Source organism: Meleagris gallopavo, chromosome 3 (genome assembly GCF_000146605.3).
Source record: "Meleagris gallopavo isolate NT-WF06-2002-E0010 breed Aviagen turkey brand Nicholas breeding stock chromosome 3, Turkey_5.1, whole genome shotgun sequence".
Lineage (NCBI taxonomy): Eukaryota > Metazoa > Chordata > Aves > Galliformes > Phasianidae > Meleagris > Meleagris gallopavo.
Genome location: NC_015013.2, coordinates 80,177,990 through 80,195,463, shown reverse-complemented (window position 1 = coordinate 80,195,463; position 17,474 = coordinate 80,177,990). Strand labels below are relative to the sequence as shown.

Below are 17,474 nucleotides of genomic sequence, written 5' to 3'. Positions count from 1 at the left end.
TACCACGGGCGCCGCTGCCGCATGGAGTCCTGCTTCGACTTCGCCCTTTGCCAGAAAAACGGCTTCAAGGTCTACGTGTACCCGCAGCAGAAGGGGGAGAAGATCGCCGAGAGCTACCAGAACGTCCTGGCGGCCATCGAGGGCTCCCGCTTCTACACCTCCGACCCCAGCCAGGCGTGTCTCTTCGTGCTCAGCCTGGACACGCTGGACCGGGACCAGCTCTCCCCGCAGTACGTGCACAACCTCCGCTCCAAAGTGCAGAGCCTCCACTTGTGGAACAACGGGAGAAATCACTTGATTTTTAATTTATATTCCGGCACCTGGCCCGACTACACCGAGGACGTGGGCTTCGACATCGGGCAGGCCATGCTGGCCAAAGCCAGCATCAGCACCGAGAACTTCAGACCCAATTTTGATGTTTCTATTCCGCTCTTTTCTAAGGATCACCCTAGGACAGGAGGGGAGAAGGGATTTTTGAGGTTTAACACCATCCCTCCTCTCAGGAAGTACATGTTGGTATTCAAGGGGAAAAGGTACCTGACAGGGATAGGGTCAGACACCAGGAATGCCTTATATCACGTCCACAACGGGGAGGACGTTGTCCTCCTGACCACCTGCAAGCACGGCAAAGACTGGCAAAAGCACAAGGATTCGCGCTGCGATAGAGACAACACCGAATACGAGAAGTAAGTGAGCGCTGAAGCCGCGGTCCCGCGGGTGGGTCGGTGTGTCCGTGGCTGCTCCGCACGATGAGGCCGGCAGACCGTGCCCAGCGGAGTGCCCGTGGCCCTTGGCGGCAAAGGTGCTCCTGGGGATGCCGTGCCCCTGGCGCTCCCCGGGCACTGCCCTCTCGCAGCCCTGCCTTGGAGCTGAGAGAGTTGGAGGCCAAGGGCTCGTGCTGCCAGGCCGGTCGCTGCCGGGTGTCACAGCCTCGCGGCTCTTGTCTGGAGCTGACAGCGCCAGGGCAGAAAGGAGGGAAGGGAAACGCTGTGCTGATGCCCTGCGTGCGAGTGCCTACATCTGTGTGTGAGGATGTGTGAGTGCTGTGAACGCGGTTTGTGTTTAGCGCTCCGTGTCCTGGCTGTCCCCTGTGCTGTGCCGGCAGTACCGGATCGCTGTGCCGTTACCTTCCTGAATGCTTTTCAGGTTTGTGTGTAGAGCTGCTGGGAAAATCGCTTCTGGGGAACTACCTCCAGCGCTGCGGTGCTGATTTAGCTGTGTGCAGTCGATCTAAATGCTGACCAGCACCACTGCCTACAGAGTGGATGCATGTGAAGTTTTCCGTGAGAACAGTTTCCACGTTGCAGGAGGCAGACGCTGAATTGAGCGGAGCGGCGTTGTGCCGTGCAGCCAGCGGCGCGTGGTGGGGCTGCGGGAAGGGCTTTGCAATGCTCTGTGAACGTGGGTGGAAACGCTCTTGGGGAGGAGTGGTGTAGGAGCTCCCATGGCATCGGTGCTGAGCAGAACTTCCCATCGGCCGCCCGCTTCCCACCGAAAGTGGCCACGGGGGCTGGGAGGGATTGGTTTGGGAGCACCAAAATGTGGGACCACCCTGGTAAATCTGCCCCGGAGTGGGGAGGCAGCAGCAAAATGCTGAATGTTTAGTGCCACTTGCTGTTAGAAAGCTTTTAGTGCTGAGGATGCAATGATGCATGCGTGGAAAAAACCCAGTGGGGAATACAGAATGAAAAGCAGAAGCAGTGCGGAGATGCTGATCTGAATTTGCGCTGTTGGTGACAGGGGTCCCGTGGGTCTCCCTGCGGGTGGTACTGGGGGAGCAGAGCTGTGGCCGTGGCCTTCAGGTTATGCTGTTGTTTGGCAGAGGAGGAGCAATCTGAGCCAACTGTGAGATATGAAATGTCTGCATTATTTGCTCCACGTTGTCTGGTTGTCACAAAAACAAACACCGGCCGTTGTTAGACATGAGTAAGAACTTTTTTTTCCCCTCAGCCATAGTGTTTTGTCCTAATACAAGATACAGCTCTCCTCCTAAGCTTTGCCCTTTGCTGCCTATTTCTCAGGGCTGAGTGCACACACAGCCCCCAGAGGTGTGCCGTGCTGCCTACTGACACACAGCCGTGCCGTGCTGGTGGTGGCTTCAGCATTCCCTCGCAGCGCCGCCGGGTAAGACAGGAAGTGAAAAAAGATGATCACCAGAAAATGAGATGACACAAAGAGCTGAGGCACACTGAGCTCCTGGCACTCAGACATCGTGCTGAGTGGTTACTGAAGCCCTTTGGCCTCGTGTCTGGTGAGAGCGTCCTTCTGTGGTGCTGCTGCCCTGCGCCGCTCAGTGCCGGCCGTCAGCCACGTGTGCCATCTGCTGATGCTCGGTTCTGCTTCACCATTAAGGCACTGACCCCATCGGGAGTTCTGTTGGCTCCATAGATCCAACAAGGTCACATCCCGAGGGCAAGTAACTGCTCTGCTGGGCAAAAGGCTCAGGGACTCCGCTCAGCCTACTCTGGCAGCTGACCATCAGTGGGGCTGTGGTGCTTGGAAGTGTCTCTAAGCTGGACCTTTGTTGGCCTGAGTAAACTCTGTGGGCCTTGAGAACCATACACACAATGCTTTTGTAGGGCTTGTTCAGCTCAGGTCTAACAATGTGTCCTTGAGGTTTTAATCGGGGAAAGGGTAAGCGTGTTCTCCAAGGTGCACATAATTGCATGTCCAAGGACTAGGAGGGCCACGCAGCACTCTGCCTATCCTATGCTGCAGCACTTTGCGGAGCCGAGGTGAGTGTTGATGCCCTCTCCATGAAGAGCTGGCCTTGATGTGGTGGCTCGATGCGAGGGGCAAAGCTGACTGAGCTGGATTGACCAGGTGGTCACATTGTAAAACACAGTGATCTCATGTCAGTGAGGTGGGGTGTGTTCTGTTACCCTCAGTGCAGCACACACTGTAAGTTACTCATCGTGGAGATCTGTCTACTGCACAGTAGACTGAACAAGGTTTGTGTGTCTGCGGGTTGTATTCCTACCTCTCTGGGAACGTGACAGAGCCAAGAAGGGTGCCCTCCTTGCCCATGGGAAATGCAAAAGCATCTTCTTTCACTAGGGGGAAGGTGAGGATGGCATGTGTTTTAGACTCCCTGTCCCTGAATTGTACTGAAAGATCCGTCTGTATGTTACAGTTAATTAATTTGCATCCCAGTTACGCATCTCAGCAGATAAAGCAGACCAAAATGAATTGCATTATTGTGATTAGACTACTAGCAAGAACTTAGAGGGAAAAAAAGAAAACCAAAGACGTTGTGGTTTCTCCACAATGCCTTTGGCTCCGTCAAAGTCAGACTTTGCCACCAGTGCTGGAACCATCGGACTTCCCAAATTCCTGCTCAGAAGGACTTTAGCTTTGAACTTTCCCTTTCACAAAGGGTTAAGCGAGCAAGCAGTGCTGCTGAAGTTTGAAGACAACCTCTTAAATATTTAATGACGATCTAAATATATACATATGTACAATGTGTTTTAAACAAAGGCAGAATTCATGTACAGGCTTAACTGGTTCCAAATAATTATTTTTTGGAAGGTAATATAAATAGCTATGGATACTGAAAGAAATTGTAGAATGTGATAATTTAGTCAAGGCAGATGCATGGATTCACACCAGAATGGGGATCTTTCTAGGAGGGTAAATAGTGCTGTCTGTGGCGTTGTTGGCTGTGCAGCCCTGCCTTCAGAAAATGGGCGCGTAGCACAGAGGTACACAAAAGTGTAAGGGCTCATTGTTCAGCACCCTTATACCCGGGTCTATGCAGGATAGCTGTAGTTAATGTCAGTAATGAAATGATGGGGGAAATAAAACAGAACAGATAACAAACAGAATCAAAGAGAGGAGGCAGGAGAAGAGAAGGTAAGCAAAATTTTTGGACAACTGTAAACTTCCTTGTGGCGGCGGAGACCTAGTGTAGCTAGGCATTCTTCATAGACTTAATCCTTCTCAAGCAGTCAGTGCTCAAGAAGTGTGAATAGCACGAGACCAAGCAGAAAACTGTGGGACAGCATGGCATTGGACTGGACTGGCAAAAGGAGGCTGAGGGCTTTCGGTAAGGAGTGGCTGCCCTTAGACCTGCTTGGGGCTGCCTGGGTGCTGGCAGAAAGCGTGCTTATATCTGGGACAGCCCTGCAGGGTGCACGGGGACCTTCAGCATGCTTGTGTGGGGTGTTATGGGGAAAACACTCAGCCAGATGCATCTGTGCTGCTTTCTGTAATCCCTGGTACGCTGCAGGCTTACCTGGTGTGCACTCTACTGGTGGAACGTGTGTCAATCACTGCTGCACCTCCTGCCATAAAAGCACCGTCCCGAGCAAAGGTTACAGGGATGTGCACTGAGCACACAGTGGGAAGAAAAGCAATTTCAGTTTTGTTTCCTCCCCACCAGGGCTTATGTACACACATGAAAATAAAGAAGTGCCAGGCACTAGGGCTCAGTGTGCTGCTCACAGGACTGGCATGGGAACAGGAGGGCTCAGGCGTGCCTGCTGAACGTGTGATGAGGAACTGAATGTTGTGCATGTATGTGCGTGTTTTGAACAAATGCAGAATTCCTTTTTCAGCACCTTGAGCTTCAGTGCACTGTTATTAGAATATGAAGGTATGTTACTGATATGGTGTTACAGATCAGCTTTTATGCAGCTGTTCAGGACAGGGCTGAGAAGTATCTGTGCTGTCTGTCTGGAACGGATCTGACCCTGAGAGCAGTGAGCTGAGCTGGGACAGAACAGGCCCACGGATCCCAAATATCACCCGTCTGTTTCTGAGGCTTGGGTGAAACTCAAGAACTGCTAAGAGACCTTGGGCGTTTTCCCAGAGTATCTTGGCTCCTGCAGAGACCTATCCCCATCAGGCTGCTTTTTTATTTTCATATCAATTTTCAAGAAACTGGAAATTTGCCTGTTCTACAATGTATTTATTCCAAAGAGCAGTAAGCAGGTAAATAATAAAGTTCCCCTGCCTCAGCACACCTTGGTGAAGCACAACATTTGTTGCAACATGTTTCTCTCCCTGCTCAGTGCATATCAGGGTGTCCTAATGTGTCTGTTAGAGCAGATGGGAAAAGCTGTGAGTTCTTGAGAAAGGTGCAATGCACGTGCCCCCAAAGACACCAAGGTAAGGATGGTAATTGTCACTGATGCATGCCATAAGGGGACACTGTGCTGGCACCCCACAGTTGTGTGCTGTTCATCCATCCCATATGCTCCAGTGTCTGTCTGTCCCACTTGCATCGGGTCACGCACTCTGCCTGTGGATGCATCCAGCCTCCCTCCTAACTGAGTGATTAAGCTTTCTTGTGGGGTGAGTTACTGTTATAATTGCTCGCTCCAGGCTTTTCTGCATCGCTCCTGTCAAGCACCTAACCCAAGGCTGTGTGGTGACAAACTGTTACAGCAGGTGGCTGCTCTGGTCCTTTTTCTGTAGGCAGAAATGTAGGTGTTGCAGGATAATTTGCTGATAAACAATTATCACTGTGTGGCAGTAGAACAGAACTCAAACAAAAAATGGTCCAAGCCATCGTTTCCATGTTATGCAGAATTAAACCTGAAATGGGTCATTGGCACTTTGTTGAACCCAACCCAGCACTGAGCTGAAAGTCACGATTCCAGCCTGGACTGAGACCAGCTGTGCCCTAGCAAGGTGCCTGTAGCAAGGTTGCATATTAGGTAGGCTATTAGGAAAAATTTGTTCTCAGGAAGAGGGATGAGGTACTGAAACAGGATGCTAAGGGTTGTGGAATCAGTGTCCCTGGAGGCATTCAAGAAGAGTAGATGTGATTTAGTGGCATAGAGGTGATGAGTTGATGGCTGGACTAGATGATATTAGTGGTCTTTCCAGCCATCATGATTCTTTGATTTTAAGGATGTGCTGCTCATGCCCTTCATCTGCCCCAAGAGAAGGATAAATGCACATAACTATATACAATATTGGGAAAGTTATTGCGTCCAACCTAGTGTTGGAAGATCAAACTGAAACTTGGGTTTCAGTTTGACTCTGCTGGAAATAATCCAGCAATTTGGCCCATGTACAGCCTTGGAACAGTCCACTGAAGAGGAAAACGGCAGCCGACTGTGAGAGGGAAGTAAATGAGACTGGTGGGCACAAAACACTTATTTACTCAACAGATGTGAGTCAAGAGAATGTCTGTAATCTGATGATTTCTGGAGTATTATCTGTGATTGCTTTCCCTTTCTCACTGTGAGGTTTCTTTCAGCAAATCCACACAGTTCTGTGGTCTTTGGTAAACACACTGCTGTAATACCCAGAGGAAAGCTGTCGGTGGGCACACAGATAACTGGAAGTGAAGCGATGGCCGCATCCTGCCCTGGTGGCTTTATTTCTCAAGGACTTGGCTATAGCTGGGGGATGATGCAAGATGCGTATTCCTGTTCCGTGTTGTAGGGAGATGAGTTCAGCACACAGGAATGTGTAACTTTAGGTTATATTTAAGGCTCTGCAGCTTTCCAGGATGCTTAGTTTTTTGGGGCATATTGGTGTCCTGGCCAGCCTACGCTCACTGTTATGCTGGGGGGCTGCAAGTCCAAGGCAGAGCATGCTGGAGGTGGTACTTTCTTCTGTGCGTGGAGCAGATGCTGTTTGTGACAGCTTGAACTCCTGCACTGGGAGAGGCTGAGGAGGATGCTCCAAGCAGTCCTTGTCCTGGAATTGCAGCAGGAGGTGGCTTGCTCACAGCTGGATGGGAGATGGGCATGCTGGGGCTGTGTAGAGGAACCTAGCTGGAGGAATGAATTCAAGATGAGAACAAAAGAGAGGAGATTTGTTTCACATGAGGAAAGAGAAGTAATGCTTTAAGAAATCCAGGCACTTGCTCAGCAGAATTTTGTGCCTAGCTGCTCTGCTGAGAAAGAACCTAAACGAGCATATGCAGTTAGATGACTTTCAAATGTGATGTGACTTTCTAAAATAGTACTGTGAATGGGAATAAGGAAACATAACTTTGAGCCGGTTGTGGAGGTTGGGACTCCTCAGTCATGAGAGAAAGGAGGTGCCATTTTCTCTAGACATCACACAAAAACTAGTTTGTTGTTTTTTTTCAGGTTTCATAGATCATGGTGTATGGTCAGTTTCAATATATGAACTCTTTGGTTCCCTTTGCTTCTTTTGGACAGCTCTAAGTGTCATTGCTCACCCAGGTGCTGAGGCACTGCCAGTCCTGGTGCCGTACAGAGAGCTGCACAGTGCTGCAGAGGAGTCTGCAGATCTGCCTGTGCTGAAGTGGGCTTCCTTCCCCCTGGTTTCTATTCCACAGATAGATGAAAACAAAATAATTCCTATGTCCCTAAGTGAATTTCCTGTTTGTTCCCTTTTTTTTCTCTAATATACTCTTTGTGTTTGTGAATGAAGCAGAATTAGGGCTAATTTAGTTGATTGGCTGCAAAACAAAAGTATTCAGTGCTAAGAATGGGAAATGAGAAGGCCTTTCTGAAATGTTACTTTTTTGCATAATTGTAATAGGTTATAATTATACAGTTAGGCGTTCGACAGCGTGTTGGCTGTAAGCACGGTCAGGAGAAGCGTCTGGCTGCTCCCGTGTGATCCCGGCACCGTCCCATTGCTGCAGCAGCAGCACCTCGGCAGGACGCTGGGCTACAGGCAGCGCAGCTCTGGTCCCCTCCCACCAAATTACCGCTGCTCGATGCCGCTGTGTCAGCCCATTGACACAAATCAATGAGATCAATCACTGCTCGGCTCCTCAGCAGGACTGAGCGCAGCGCTGATGGCTGCACACAGCCGGTGGGTCCTAAATGGAAAATGTGTGCTGGAATGTTTTAAAGTAGGTGTGGGGACCTTGTCCTGTTAACGATCAGTTCTTCGATGCTGCAGAAGAGCGTGGATGTCCATCCAACCTAGATGTCCTGCCTTTTGTCTCGTTTGGGCTGTACTGAGTGGAGGGGAATTGTCTAGAACTGCATCTGCGAAGGTTGCTCTGAAAGTAATGCCTTTTAATTATTTCCATGGAAACTGCAACAGATACAAAGAGCACAGTAACACTTTAATGGAGCAAAGTCTCAGCTACAAAACACTTTTTCAATGCAGTCACCTTTATTAGCTATGCATTTTCATAGAGCCTGCTGTGGTGACTTGCTGTTGCCACTGCTGAAACGCAGTGCCTCGCTGTGCTCACATCCACCGTCTGGTCTCCATGAGCAATCAGTAAATATCGATGAATGTCAATAGGTGCAATTTTTTCCGCGTGAGGAATTTGGTGACACACCTTCGCTTCATGTGCACTCCCATGTCAGACTCTCTTCTGTCAGACTGCCCCTCTGCTGCCATCTGTTGCATGACAGCAGCAAGTAACGGGATATTGGTGGGAAGGTTCAGCCTCTGCTGCTGTACCAAAACCATCTGCCTCTGAGGTCACAGGCCAACATAATGGAATAGGAGGCATTACTTTCAGAGCAGCCCTCATAAAATATGTAATAATGTATATAAGTAACAGAACTTATCATTATTAGGATTCCATTAAGATACACATTAAGAAGAGGGCAGTAAAACTAGTGGGATATCCGTCCCTTTTTTTGTGAAACTACAGTATCAGGCTGGTGCAATGGCAGTGGTTGCAATTTACCGTGAGTTCTCAAGGTGCTCACCAGAGATTCTTGATGAGGTGTTACTCTTCTGTGGTTCATCCTTGGAAACAGTTGATCACAAATGCACGTACAGCCAAAAGCGATGCCATGATGACTGTGACCGGGCCGGGCCCCTCTGTAGGGCAGAGGCAGAGTTGCTGCCATGATGGCACGGGGCATGACACAACCGCAGTGCCATCAGTGGGTCACAAGTTGGATCTGTGTTGTGTACATGATTTCCTAAAACATCACAGCTGTAGGACCCAGAGGCTCCCAGCCTGGTGAGAGCACTGCAGGATGAGTGTGGCTACATCACGCTGGGTACAGGAATGTGGATGGGAGTGTGACTGCAAACCTACAGAAGAAGCTGTGGAAATCCCCTGCTGCTGCAGAATGCCTCTCCCTGTGGGTTCCTGCGTTTACAGCTGGAAGTGTGCACAGGAAGAAGGTTAGCATGGTTCCTCTGGCTGTAGTGCTGGGGCAGATGTGACCTGCTGGCCACAGACTAAGCCAGCATCAAGCGCTTCCTTCATGCAACTGCAGGGAGTTTAGTTACAAATCTTGCTTTTCTTTTATTCTCCTTATAAAGTCTTGACTTCTGAACAAATCTTTCCCTGCAAACAATGACAGATGCCCATCACAGCACCGAACTGCTGGTGCAATTGAGTAGTTCTGTGGGTGTCTGCCCAAAGCCCATGGAACCTCCCCCTACTCAGTCTTCAGGAATGAAATCAGGGGCAACCTCTGGAAGCCAGAACCTTTGTCTTGAGGGGAGACCGAGTCTTTGTTTTAATGTCTGGTTCTGTGTCTGAGAAGGTTGGAATGGGTGTGCCTGCTCAGGGACTCAATCAGCTGCAGCAGGAAGATAAACACATAAATGTTTCATCTCCTCGATTTGTCACCAACCATTGTGCTGGGTGCTAGCAGGTTTTTTTAATTAAATATAATTTACCTAATCCCAGGGAGAAACATAATTACAGGATTTATTTTGTATCCTGCGATTTCAGAATTACTTTATAAAGAAGAATAACATTTCCCCCTGAAGGGCTGTTTGTAAACGAACAAACAAAATGGAAAAACAAACTATGCTTCTCTAAAAGTAATAAATCACAGGCAGGAAGCAACAACAACAAAGAAGGGCATCTAATATGTTAGAACTGCAGTAATGCTGAAAATTAGTAATTGCTAAGTTGGTGCCGAAAGAGAGTGAATGCATTACGGGTTTGAGGAAACACCTGTAGCTTACTGGGTATCAGCACATTTTTGCATAAGCAGTCGAGAACCATGATCAGAAAATGTAGAAGTGTGCAATCTGCGCTCTGAAAATCCAGTGCCACAAAGGATGTGGGAACCATGTGTTTGGGTGAAACCTAAGGAGGTGCTTTGCAAGAGCAGAGTCTGAAACTGCGCGCTTAACTTCTTTAGTTTCTGATCAGGGGGGTTTAAGAAATTCAGTAAGTCACGGCTGTAGTCTCAGGGAGAGATTTACTGTGCTGTAAAACCTCCTGACGAGAAGGTACGTGTGGCTGTTTAAGATAGTTGAAAACAAATAGCAGCCCTTCACCCTCCTGTTCTCTCTCACACTTTTTGTTCCCCCTAAAACCGAAAGGTAAGGCTGCTGCTTGAATGGTAATGGAATAATATATCAAGTGAGTGATCGCATCAGGCATGGACACTTACCAAATCACAGTGAGATAACTGTGAATAACTCTCTAGTTTCAACAATTTGCATGGCCATTAACAATTGATGGGTTTCCCTTAGAACCGCATTATCTATGGCAGCAGAATCTATTCCCGTGTACCGCTCCTGCATGTTAAGTGCCGGAGAATTTCTCGCAAGTAAGAGTAATAAAAATCTGATAGCAGCAAGGTACTGGAACAGGTAGGGATTTTAAGGGGACATTTCTGAAGGTGGGAAGTATTTCAGGGAAGTATTTCAGACAGTTGTTCCTTTTCATTTCTCTCTCCTCATTCCCCGCTTGCATTTTTAAATACAGTTCTACAGATCTTTACGCGGGCTGGCGTTCTCTTTCCCTTTACTACTTGGCATGTTCTCAGGCTGCATGGCCGGCTTTGGCACATGGATCCATTTAAGAAAGGTTTAAAAAGCATTTTGTTTTAGTTTTGACTTGGCCACGTGTCTCAAGGCGCTGTCGTGTATATTTGACAGAAGATGAAATCTGAGCTAAATTTCATAGTCCTAGGTTGTTATCTGGCTCAGGAGGTGTTAGAGATGAGTCTTCCTGATGAGAATCATGCCACCATTGGCTGTCTGTGCACCACAGGTCCCATACTTAGCGCTTTCATCTCTGCCTCACAGTGTCAGCTCTTGCCAGATTCCTCTATCAAATTGACTTTTTCAGTCCCAAATAATCTTTTTTTGCTTCATTTTAGCACACTCTTCCCACTCCCCTCTTTCCTTTCATGGCACTGCTGTTGTGGCAAGATGAAAGTGACTGAATGAAGTGATGGAGGGAAGAGATGAGCCATTGGAACACTTGAGCCTCTGGAGGAGGTTGGGGATGCAGCAACACCCATAGACTCAGTAGCCCAGCACACTCCCCTTGCATTGCTGGAGAAGCAGCTGCCACAGGCACTGCAAGCTGAAATAGCAAATGTGGTGATTAGAATGCGTGTCCTTTGGCTTTGTGTGTAGAAACATCCCTGAATTTCCAACGAAAACAGCTTTTCTGCTTTTGTTCTGGTGGCTGCTTTTAGCAGTCTATAATAAACCTTTCTAGCAAAAAGGATTTTTAATGTTGTTTCATTTTAATGAAAAACCATTCTGCCTCAGGTCACAGTAAAATAATTAGCAGTGAAATCCATGTTGTGTCTGAAATGAGAGCTACGGGCTTGGGGGTGGTGATGTGGCCCCAGGTTGCCCTGGTAGTGCAGTTACTGCTTACAACAGTGCTTCTTGTTGACTTCACCTTTATCCTCAGGATAACTATGTTTCACAATAATCAATGCACTGATTGCTATAATTGTATTGAGTAGTACTGGGGTCTTACAATTAACTGACTGGACTAATAAAGTGTAGAATGTAATGAATATTTGTAAACAAATACAATGAGGAGATAGTTAAGGTTGAGGATAGGCGCTGGTGGACGGTGGGACAGGAGACTCTCTCAACAATTACGGTGTAGGGAAACCTGGAATTGAACAGCTAAACATGGAAACCATTCCACTGTTACGTGTTTGGCATTTGCTACTGCACTGTCTATAAAATCTCTCTTTCACAAAGTCTTTCTAGAAGAAGATTCCCACTGGAGCACGATCCTGCCAACACAATTCCAGTCTCTTTTGCAGAATGTTAGCATTAAAGCAGTATCAGGCGTGATGCTGAAAACTGGATTGACAATGCACAGCTAGTATTGGCCTTGAGAAAGAAGCATCTATTGTCCCTCTATGATTGGATCTTGATGCAATTAAAATGAAAAAGGAAACCACCAGTGCAAATAGGAAATGAATTTCCTAGTGATTCTTCTGTGGGGGTGGACCACTGACATCTGGCTGTTGCTGAGAAGTTGGACATGTTATATTGGAGCTGTGTCCAATTCTTGCTTTTGTGCTTGTGCGTGCTTTGTGTGCCTCCCTCCAGCTATCTTCTCCATGTTTCCCGCGCATGTCCCTGGTCTCTGTTGTGGGGTTGGGTCCTGCGTGCTTCTGGAGGACTGTTGTGTCAGCCTAGCAAGCGAAAGAATCCGGCTCATATTGATATGTCAGTGCTGCTACTTTGGTTGATTGCTTTATTTTAAAGTTGCCAAAAAATCCTTTTGTATTTCTCTGCCTTCACCCTCATCTTCCATCATTTGAACCCATAGCTTCCTCTTTAAGCTGCGTGGCTGGCTTATTTATAACTCACAGGTTTTCCTTGTTGAGTCTGTGCATCATTTCAGTAGCAGTAACATTTAAGTTCCTCACCTCCTATTTTTAAGCTTTTGGTTATCTGCAGAGTTGGATATTAATTTTTAAGAAAAAATCACATCTCAGGAGCCTTGCTCCCAGACCACCAGCTGGAGGCCCCAGGCACTTGCCATGGGAGCGTGGGGACAAGAGGCTCTTTTAGTGGTTACAGTTTTTACATTTGCTTCCTACCTGCTGGTTCCAAAAGCATTAATTTTTGTGCATTTATTGTGTTTAATTAAAAGCAGTGCTGCTTACGGCAGTGCTTGAAGAGATTCATTCCCCACCCCCCTTCCCAATATGAAACAAATAGGCATCTGGTATTTGTTTTCTATAACACAATTCTCATAAAATGACGAGTAATAAAACATAATTATCTGTAAAGGCCTGTTTTATAAGCCTGAGAATGAGTTCGTTTCTGCTTCGTTTTGTTCTGTTTGTAAGATAAAGGGTCTCTTTGTATGGCTCCAGCCCCTCTCCAAATTGGTAGAGCATCAATTACACAGGGTTTTAAGCTCCTCTGGGAAGGGTGTGAGTCAGCGTAAGCGCACACACAGAGGCACTGGGGCATCTTCAGGGATGGGGAGGATGTGTTTTATGTTTCTTTTTAAAAATTTCCCTCGAAACAATGGGTTTTTACTTGAAAGCTTTGGTAAAGTTTAAGTGGGGAATCTGTAGACCATTCCAAAGAAGGTCAGTGTTTCTGTATGCGCTTTTGCTTTGCTTTGCCCGGCTGTAATCCCCTCCTTTGCCACCACCAGACATGAGCTAGCTCTGGGGAGCCAGCTTTCCTGAGCATCCTCCTTGCTGGCTCAGCCCTGTGTGCCCTGGGGAGGAGGAGACGCCTGCAAGCGATGGCATCCTCCTGCAGGCCTGGCTGCAGGAAGAGGAGCAGCAGGTGGCCAGTGCTTTCTCATTCTCTGTTAATGTGCTCCAGTGGTACTGCAGAGCCCACTGTGCAATAGTGACCTGTTCCCAGGCGTTCTTTCCTTGGGAAAAAATGAATCTGGATCATTTAACCAATTAGATATTAAAGTGAGGCACGCTAATGGCTTATGACTGTTCTAAAGGTAAAGTGTGGGGGGAAAAAAAAACTTTAGGAGAACTCCCAGTCTGAGCCTGTTGTTTGTTTATTTTTCTTGAAAATAACAGTGAGCAGAATTTTGGGTGTTTGTGCTGAAAGCTAAAAGCTGCAGGGCTGCAAGGCGCCTTGGAGTCGCGCTCTGCAGTACATTCACTTAGGCCCTGTTCTCATTTGCACAGTTAATTAGAGTGATAGGAGAGGAAACAGCTTTTCAGCTTTTGTGTGAGTTGTAACCTTCTCAAAAGCCACCACGACTTCGGTGCTGCTCTCTCTGTGAGCTGAGCCCTGTAATTCTGAACCGTAGTGCACGGCTGCTTTTGTTCTTCCCACTCTTGGAAACAACGAGGCTGGGAGCGTGCCTCAAAGTGCTCAGTGATGTGAGAGGGATGTGGATGCTCCAGAGGCTCAGCACTGCCTGCTGCTCCCGGAGAATGGCCCAGCAGAGCAGCACGAGGCTCTCCTAGGCAGCACCAGCCCCGGCCTTGACCAGCTCCTCTCTCGCTGCCCTGCTTGGGCATCGCTCTCTCAAAATGCATTTTGCTTGAAATGTCTTGAACCTGCCTGGTGACCTGGGGATGCTGTGTAATAGGCAGCTTGCTGGCTGTGGTTGTCTCTAACAGCGCTGTGGTGGCTGCTCTGGGTCCGTGGGCAGGTGATTGCTGTTAGCAGCAGTGAGGTGTTAGGAAGTAAGCTGAAGGTGTGCTTCAACTTCTGTGGCCAGAAGTTTTTCATCTGTTTAGGAGGAAGCCTCTGAAGAAACAAAGAATGAGTGCCAGATTGGAGGCTGATGCGTAAACGTTTCATTTGGCAGCAAAGGCTCATTTGCATGAGCTAAGTGTGTGCCAGGGACTGCAGAATGCATTTCTATTCACGAGTCAAGTGGTCTGAGATGCTTGACCCTCTCCCCTACTTCATAATGCTCCACTTCGTTTTTGTGGAAGGTCTGGAATGCATATTTCTTTGATATTTTCTTTTCAGGGGCATTGCGTCTCTAACTTATAGGGTTGGGAGATACCTCCCTGGAAAGTGTACAGATCTGTGTGCAGAATGCTCTGAGATCAGCCTTGCTTTGCAACAGTGCAATTGTATTTTTAAAGTTGGTGTATCTTCTGATGTAATCTCTTTGTGTCTCCAGAGTAAATGGATATTAGTTTCCCAGCATAATTGTGGGAGGGAGAAGTGTTCCCTAACCCAAGCTGTTAGTTTTTGTTGTGCTATAGGCGTGATATGGACTCTTTCAGTTTATTCTGTAGGTTCTTTCTCATTGCCTACAGGGTGGTAGCTTTGGGTACATTTTCTTTTAGATGTGACATAAGTGAAACTGTGCTATTTGCACATATTCACTTATCTTCAAAGTATCTAGGTAACCTTTATGTAGATGACACTTATTAAATTCTTCTTGTGTTATGAATGTTGACCTGTGAAGAGCAGTGGGGTGGACAATAAAAGTCTAGCTTGGACTCACGTTGGGCAGCTTGGGTCTCTTGTGATGCTCGCTATAGGAAGTTCAGGCCATTAAAGAGCTGTGCTCCCATCTGCATTAGCAGTAGAAACAAACCCAACAGTTTTATTTATTTGCTTTCTACTTGTTTATGATGTTTATTATTATTTCCAGCCCTGCTGCAGCTTCCTCTGGCGCCCAGCTGTGCCGGGTCAGCAGCAGGCTGGGAAGCCCAGAAGCAGCCATGCCACGAGCTCTGTGTTTTGGGAAGCTGCAGCCAAGCCAGCTCACCGGGCTGCCCAGAAAGGCTGCACAGAGCAGAAACAAAGCTCACGTTTCTCATGGAGTTGCCTTCCCTGCCTTTATGTTGCGATTCTCCTTTTTGTCAACAGCTGAGTTTGGATGTTTAGCAGCAGCAGAGTGGTGATGTTAGCAGACTCTTATCAAGTAATGAAAAGGAAAGGATACTTAGGCAAATATTTAAAGTGTGGGGAGATAAAAAACAATCTTTTCCAGTTAGCTGTATGTGGATGCATTGTGGTGTAAAGGAAAGCATCCTATCGTGAGGCAAGACAGCTGCGTTTATAGCCAAAGGTGTCTGGATTTTTTTTTTTGCTATGCCTAGCAGTATGATTCCTCGTGAGACTGGTGGGGGTAGTGGGAAGGAATTGCATGCACTGAAATGGAAATCACACTGTAATTTGATACAGTGCATGGTGTTGCTAGTAATGTACATGTAAACAGAGACTCCAGCACTTGGCTCTTCAGTGGAAGACAGGTCTTCTATATTTATCTGTTTTTGCTATTTTTGCAACACGCCCTCTTACATTGTTGTTAAAGAAAATCCATATTGGTTTCCAAAGTGTTATTGTTTCCTAGTTCTGGGATCAATTGTACCAGACCTTTCTCTTCTACTCTGACCTCACTGCATTTAAATAGCTGGAAATTACAAGTATTTCTTGTCTGTGGGAGCACAGGAGTGATTCCATCTCTGTTTTTGTTCATCGTCTCCTGTTCTGTAGGATCACTTTCCTCAGCCTGGAGGAGGTTCTCCACTCCTGCTGAAGCCAATGGGAGCAGCTGCTGTTATGGATTCCCAATAGGGTAGGACTGGAGCCCGCGGTGGCTTCTTAACAGGAACAGCTCACGCCTGCCCTGTGCAGCTGGATTGATTCCCGTGAAGCTGGCAGGGTCAATTAGCACGATAAAGAAATCTAAAGGAAAGGAGTATGTACCTTCCAAAATGCAATCTTTTAAAATAGCATCTCTAGTAAAAATGTGGAAAGAGTTTTTGCTGTCTTTTAGACATAGCACACAAAAAAAAAAAAGAAAAGAAAAAGAAAAACCTATACAGTGCCATGCAGAGCTGTGGCTTTTGTTTTCTTAGCTCTATTTGGATTGAGTAGTTTTACTGTTTCTTTGTCTGCAAAATGGGGATGCTGAATTTTTAGAAGTGCTTTGTGAGCCTCAGATAACAGGTGCCACGTGAAGCTACCTCCCTTGCTTAGCGCAGGGTGCAGGTTAGGGTTTGATGCTCTTTTCCTCGTGCATAAATCTCCCTCCCTGTAGGGGCAGGCAGAGCACCGGGGGCAGATCAGTGCTATGGGCTGGGGCACCAGGCTGTCCCTACTGCCATGGGGCATTTCCAAAGGGAGATTCAGGGAAGATTGTGTCTTTCTGTAGCTACATCCATAGCTATTCACAACTAGCTTTTGTGGTTATTTAGGATGGAAGTCTAGATTTCTTCTGGGCTTTAATTTTCTGGGCAGACTGGTTATATCAAGTGATGGAAAGTAAGTAGCAGTAACAAAGAGGAGTGGTAAGAAAGAAGGGTGGTATTTGATGATTCAGGGCCTGGATGAATAAGGCTCGGAGCAGCCTGACCTGGCAGGAAGTGTCCCTGCCCATGGCAGTGGTTGGAAATGGACGAGTTTTAAGACCTCTTCCAACCCAGACTGCTCTATGGTTCTGCTGTAGGTTCTGAGTTCTGCTGTTGATAGGTCGGTCATATTGATAATGTTCATTTCTCTTCTACAAAAAGCAAAACAAAACAGACCCAAACCTAACAGCTTGGACACCTCACCTCATGATTAATGACAGATTTGCCCACGATGGAGATGCTGCTGGTGAGTACCTCTGTGCAGTAGTATTTCTTTGAGTGCTTTGGTCATGAAAGCTGAGATGAATACTGACTACTCTAGCCTTGACTATATGCTTGATTACAGAACTGTGAGAGGCAAATGGATAAAATTTCGGGTAGTTGGTGTGAGTATAGTGCCATGGTAAACTGAGCCCTGGTAGTTCATTTGGGACAGTGCAGCGGATTGTTACTACGTTATAGTGAAGGAAGCTGCCAAGCAAATACTACTATACAATTAAATGGGGCTGTTAACAGCATGACTGAGCCAATTCATTAATGACAATGGCGTATTCTTATATCTACTTTCCCTTACAA

The 17,474-nt window shown here is 47.1% G+C and overlaps 1 protein-coding gene across 1 annotated transcript in view; it reads left to right on the top strand.

Moving 5' to 3' along the window:
• The window catches only part of EXT1 (exostosin glycosyltransferase 1), a 159,344-nt gene that overhangs the window by 306 nt on the left and 141,564 nt on the right, over positions 1 to 17,474 (top strand). Inside the window, 1 exon segment of the mRNA XM_019614218.2 lies at positions 1 to 686. This exon segment is cut by the window's left edge and continues 101 nt beyond it. Coding sequence (XP_019469763.1) covers positions 1 to 686 — 686 coding nt within the window.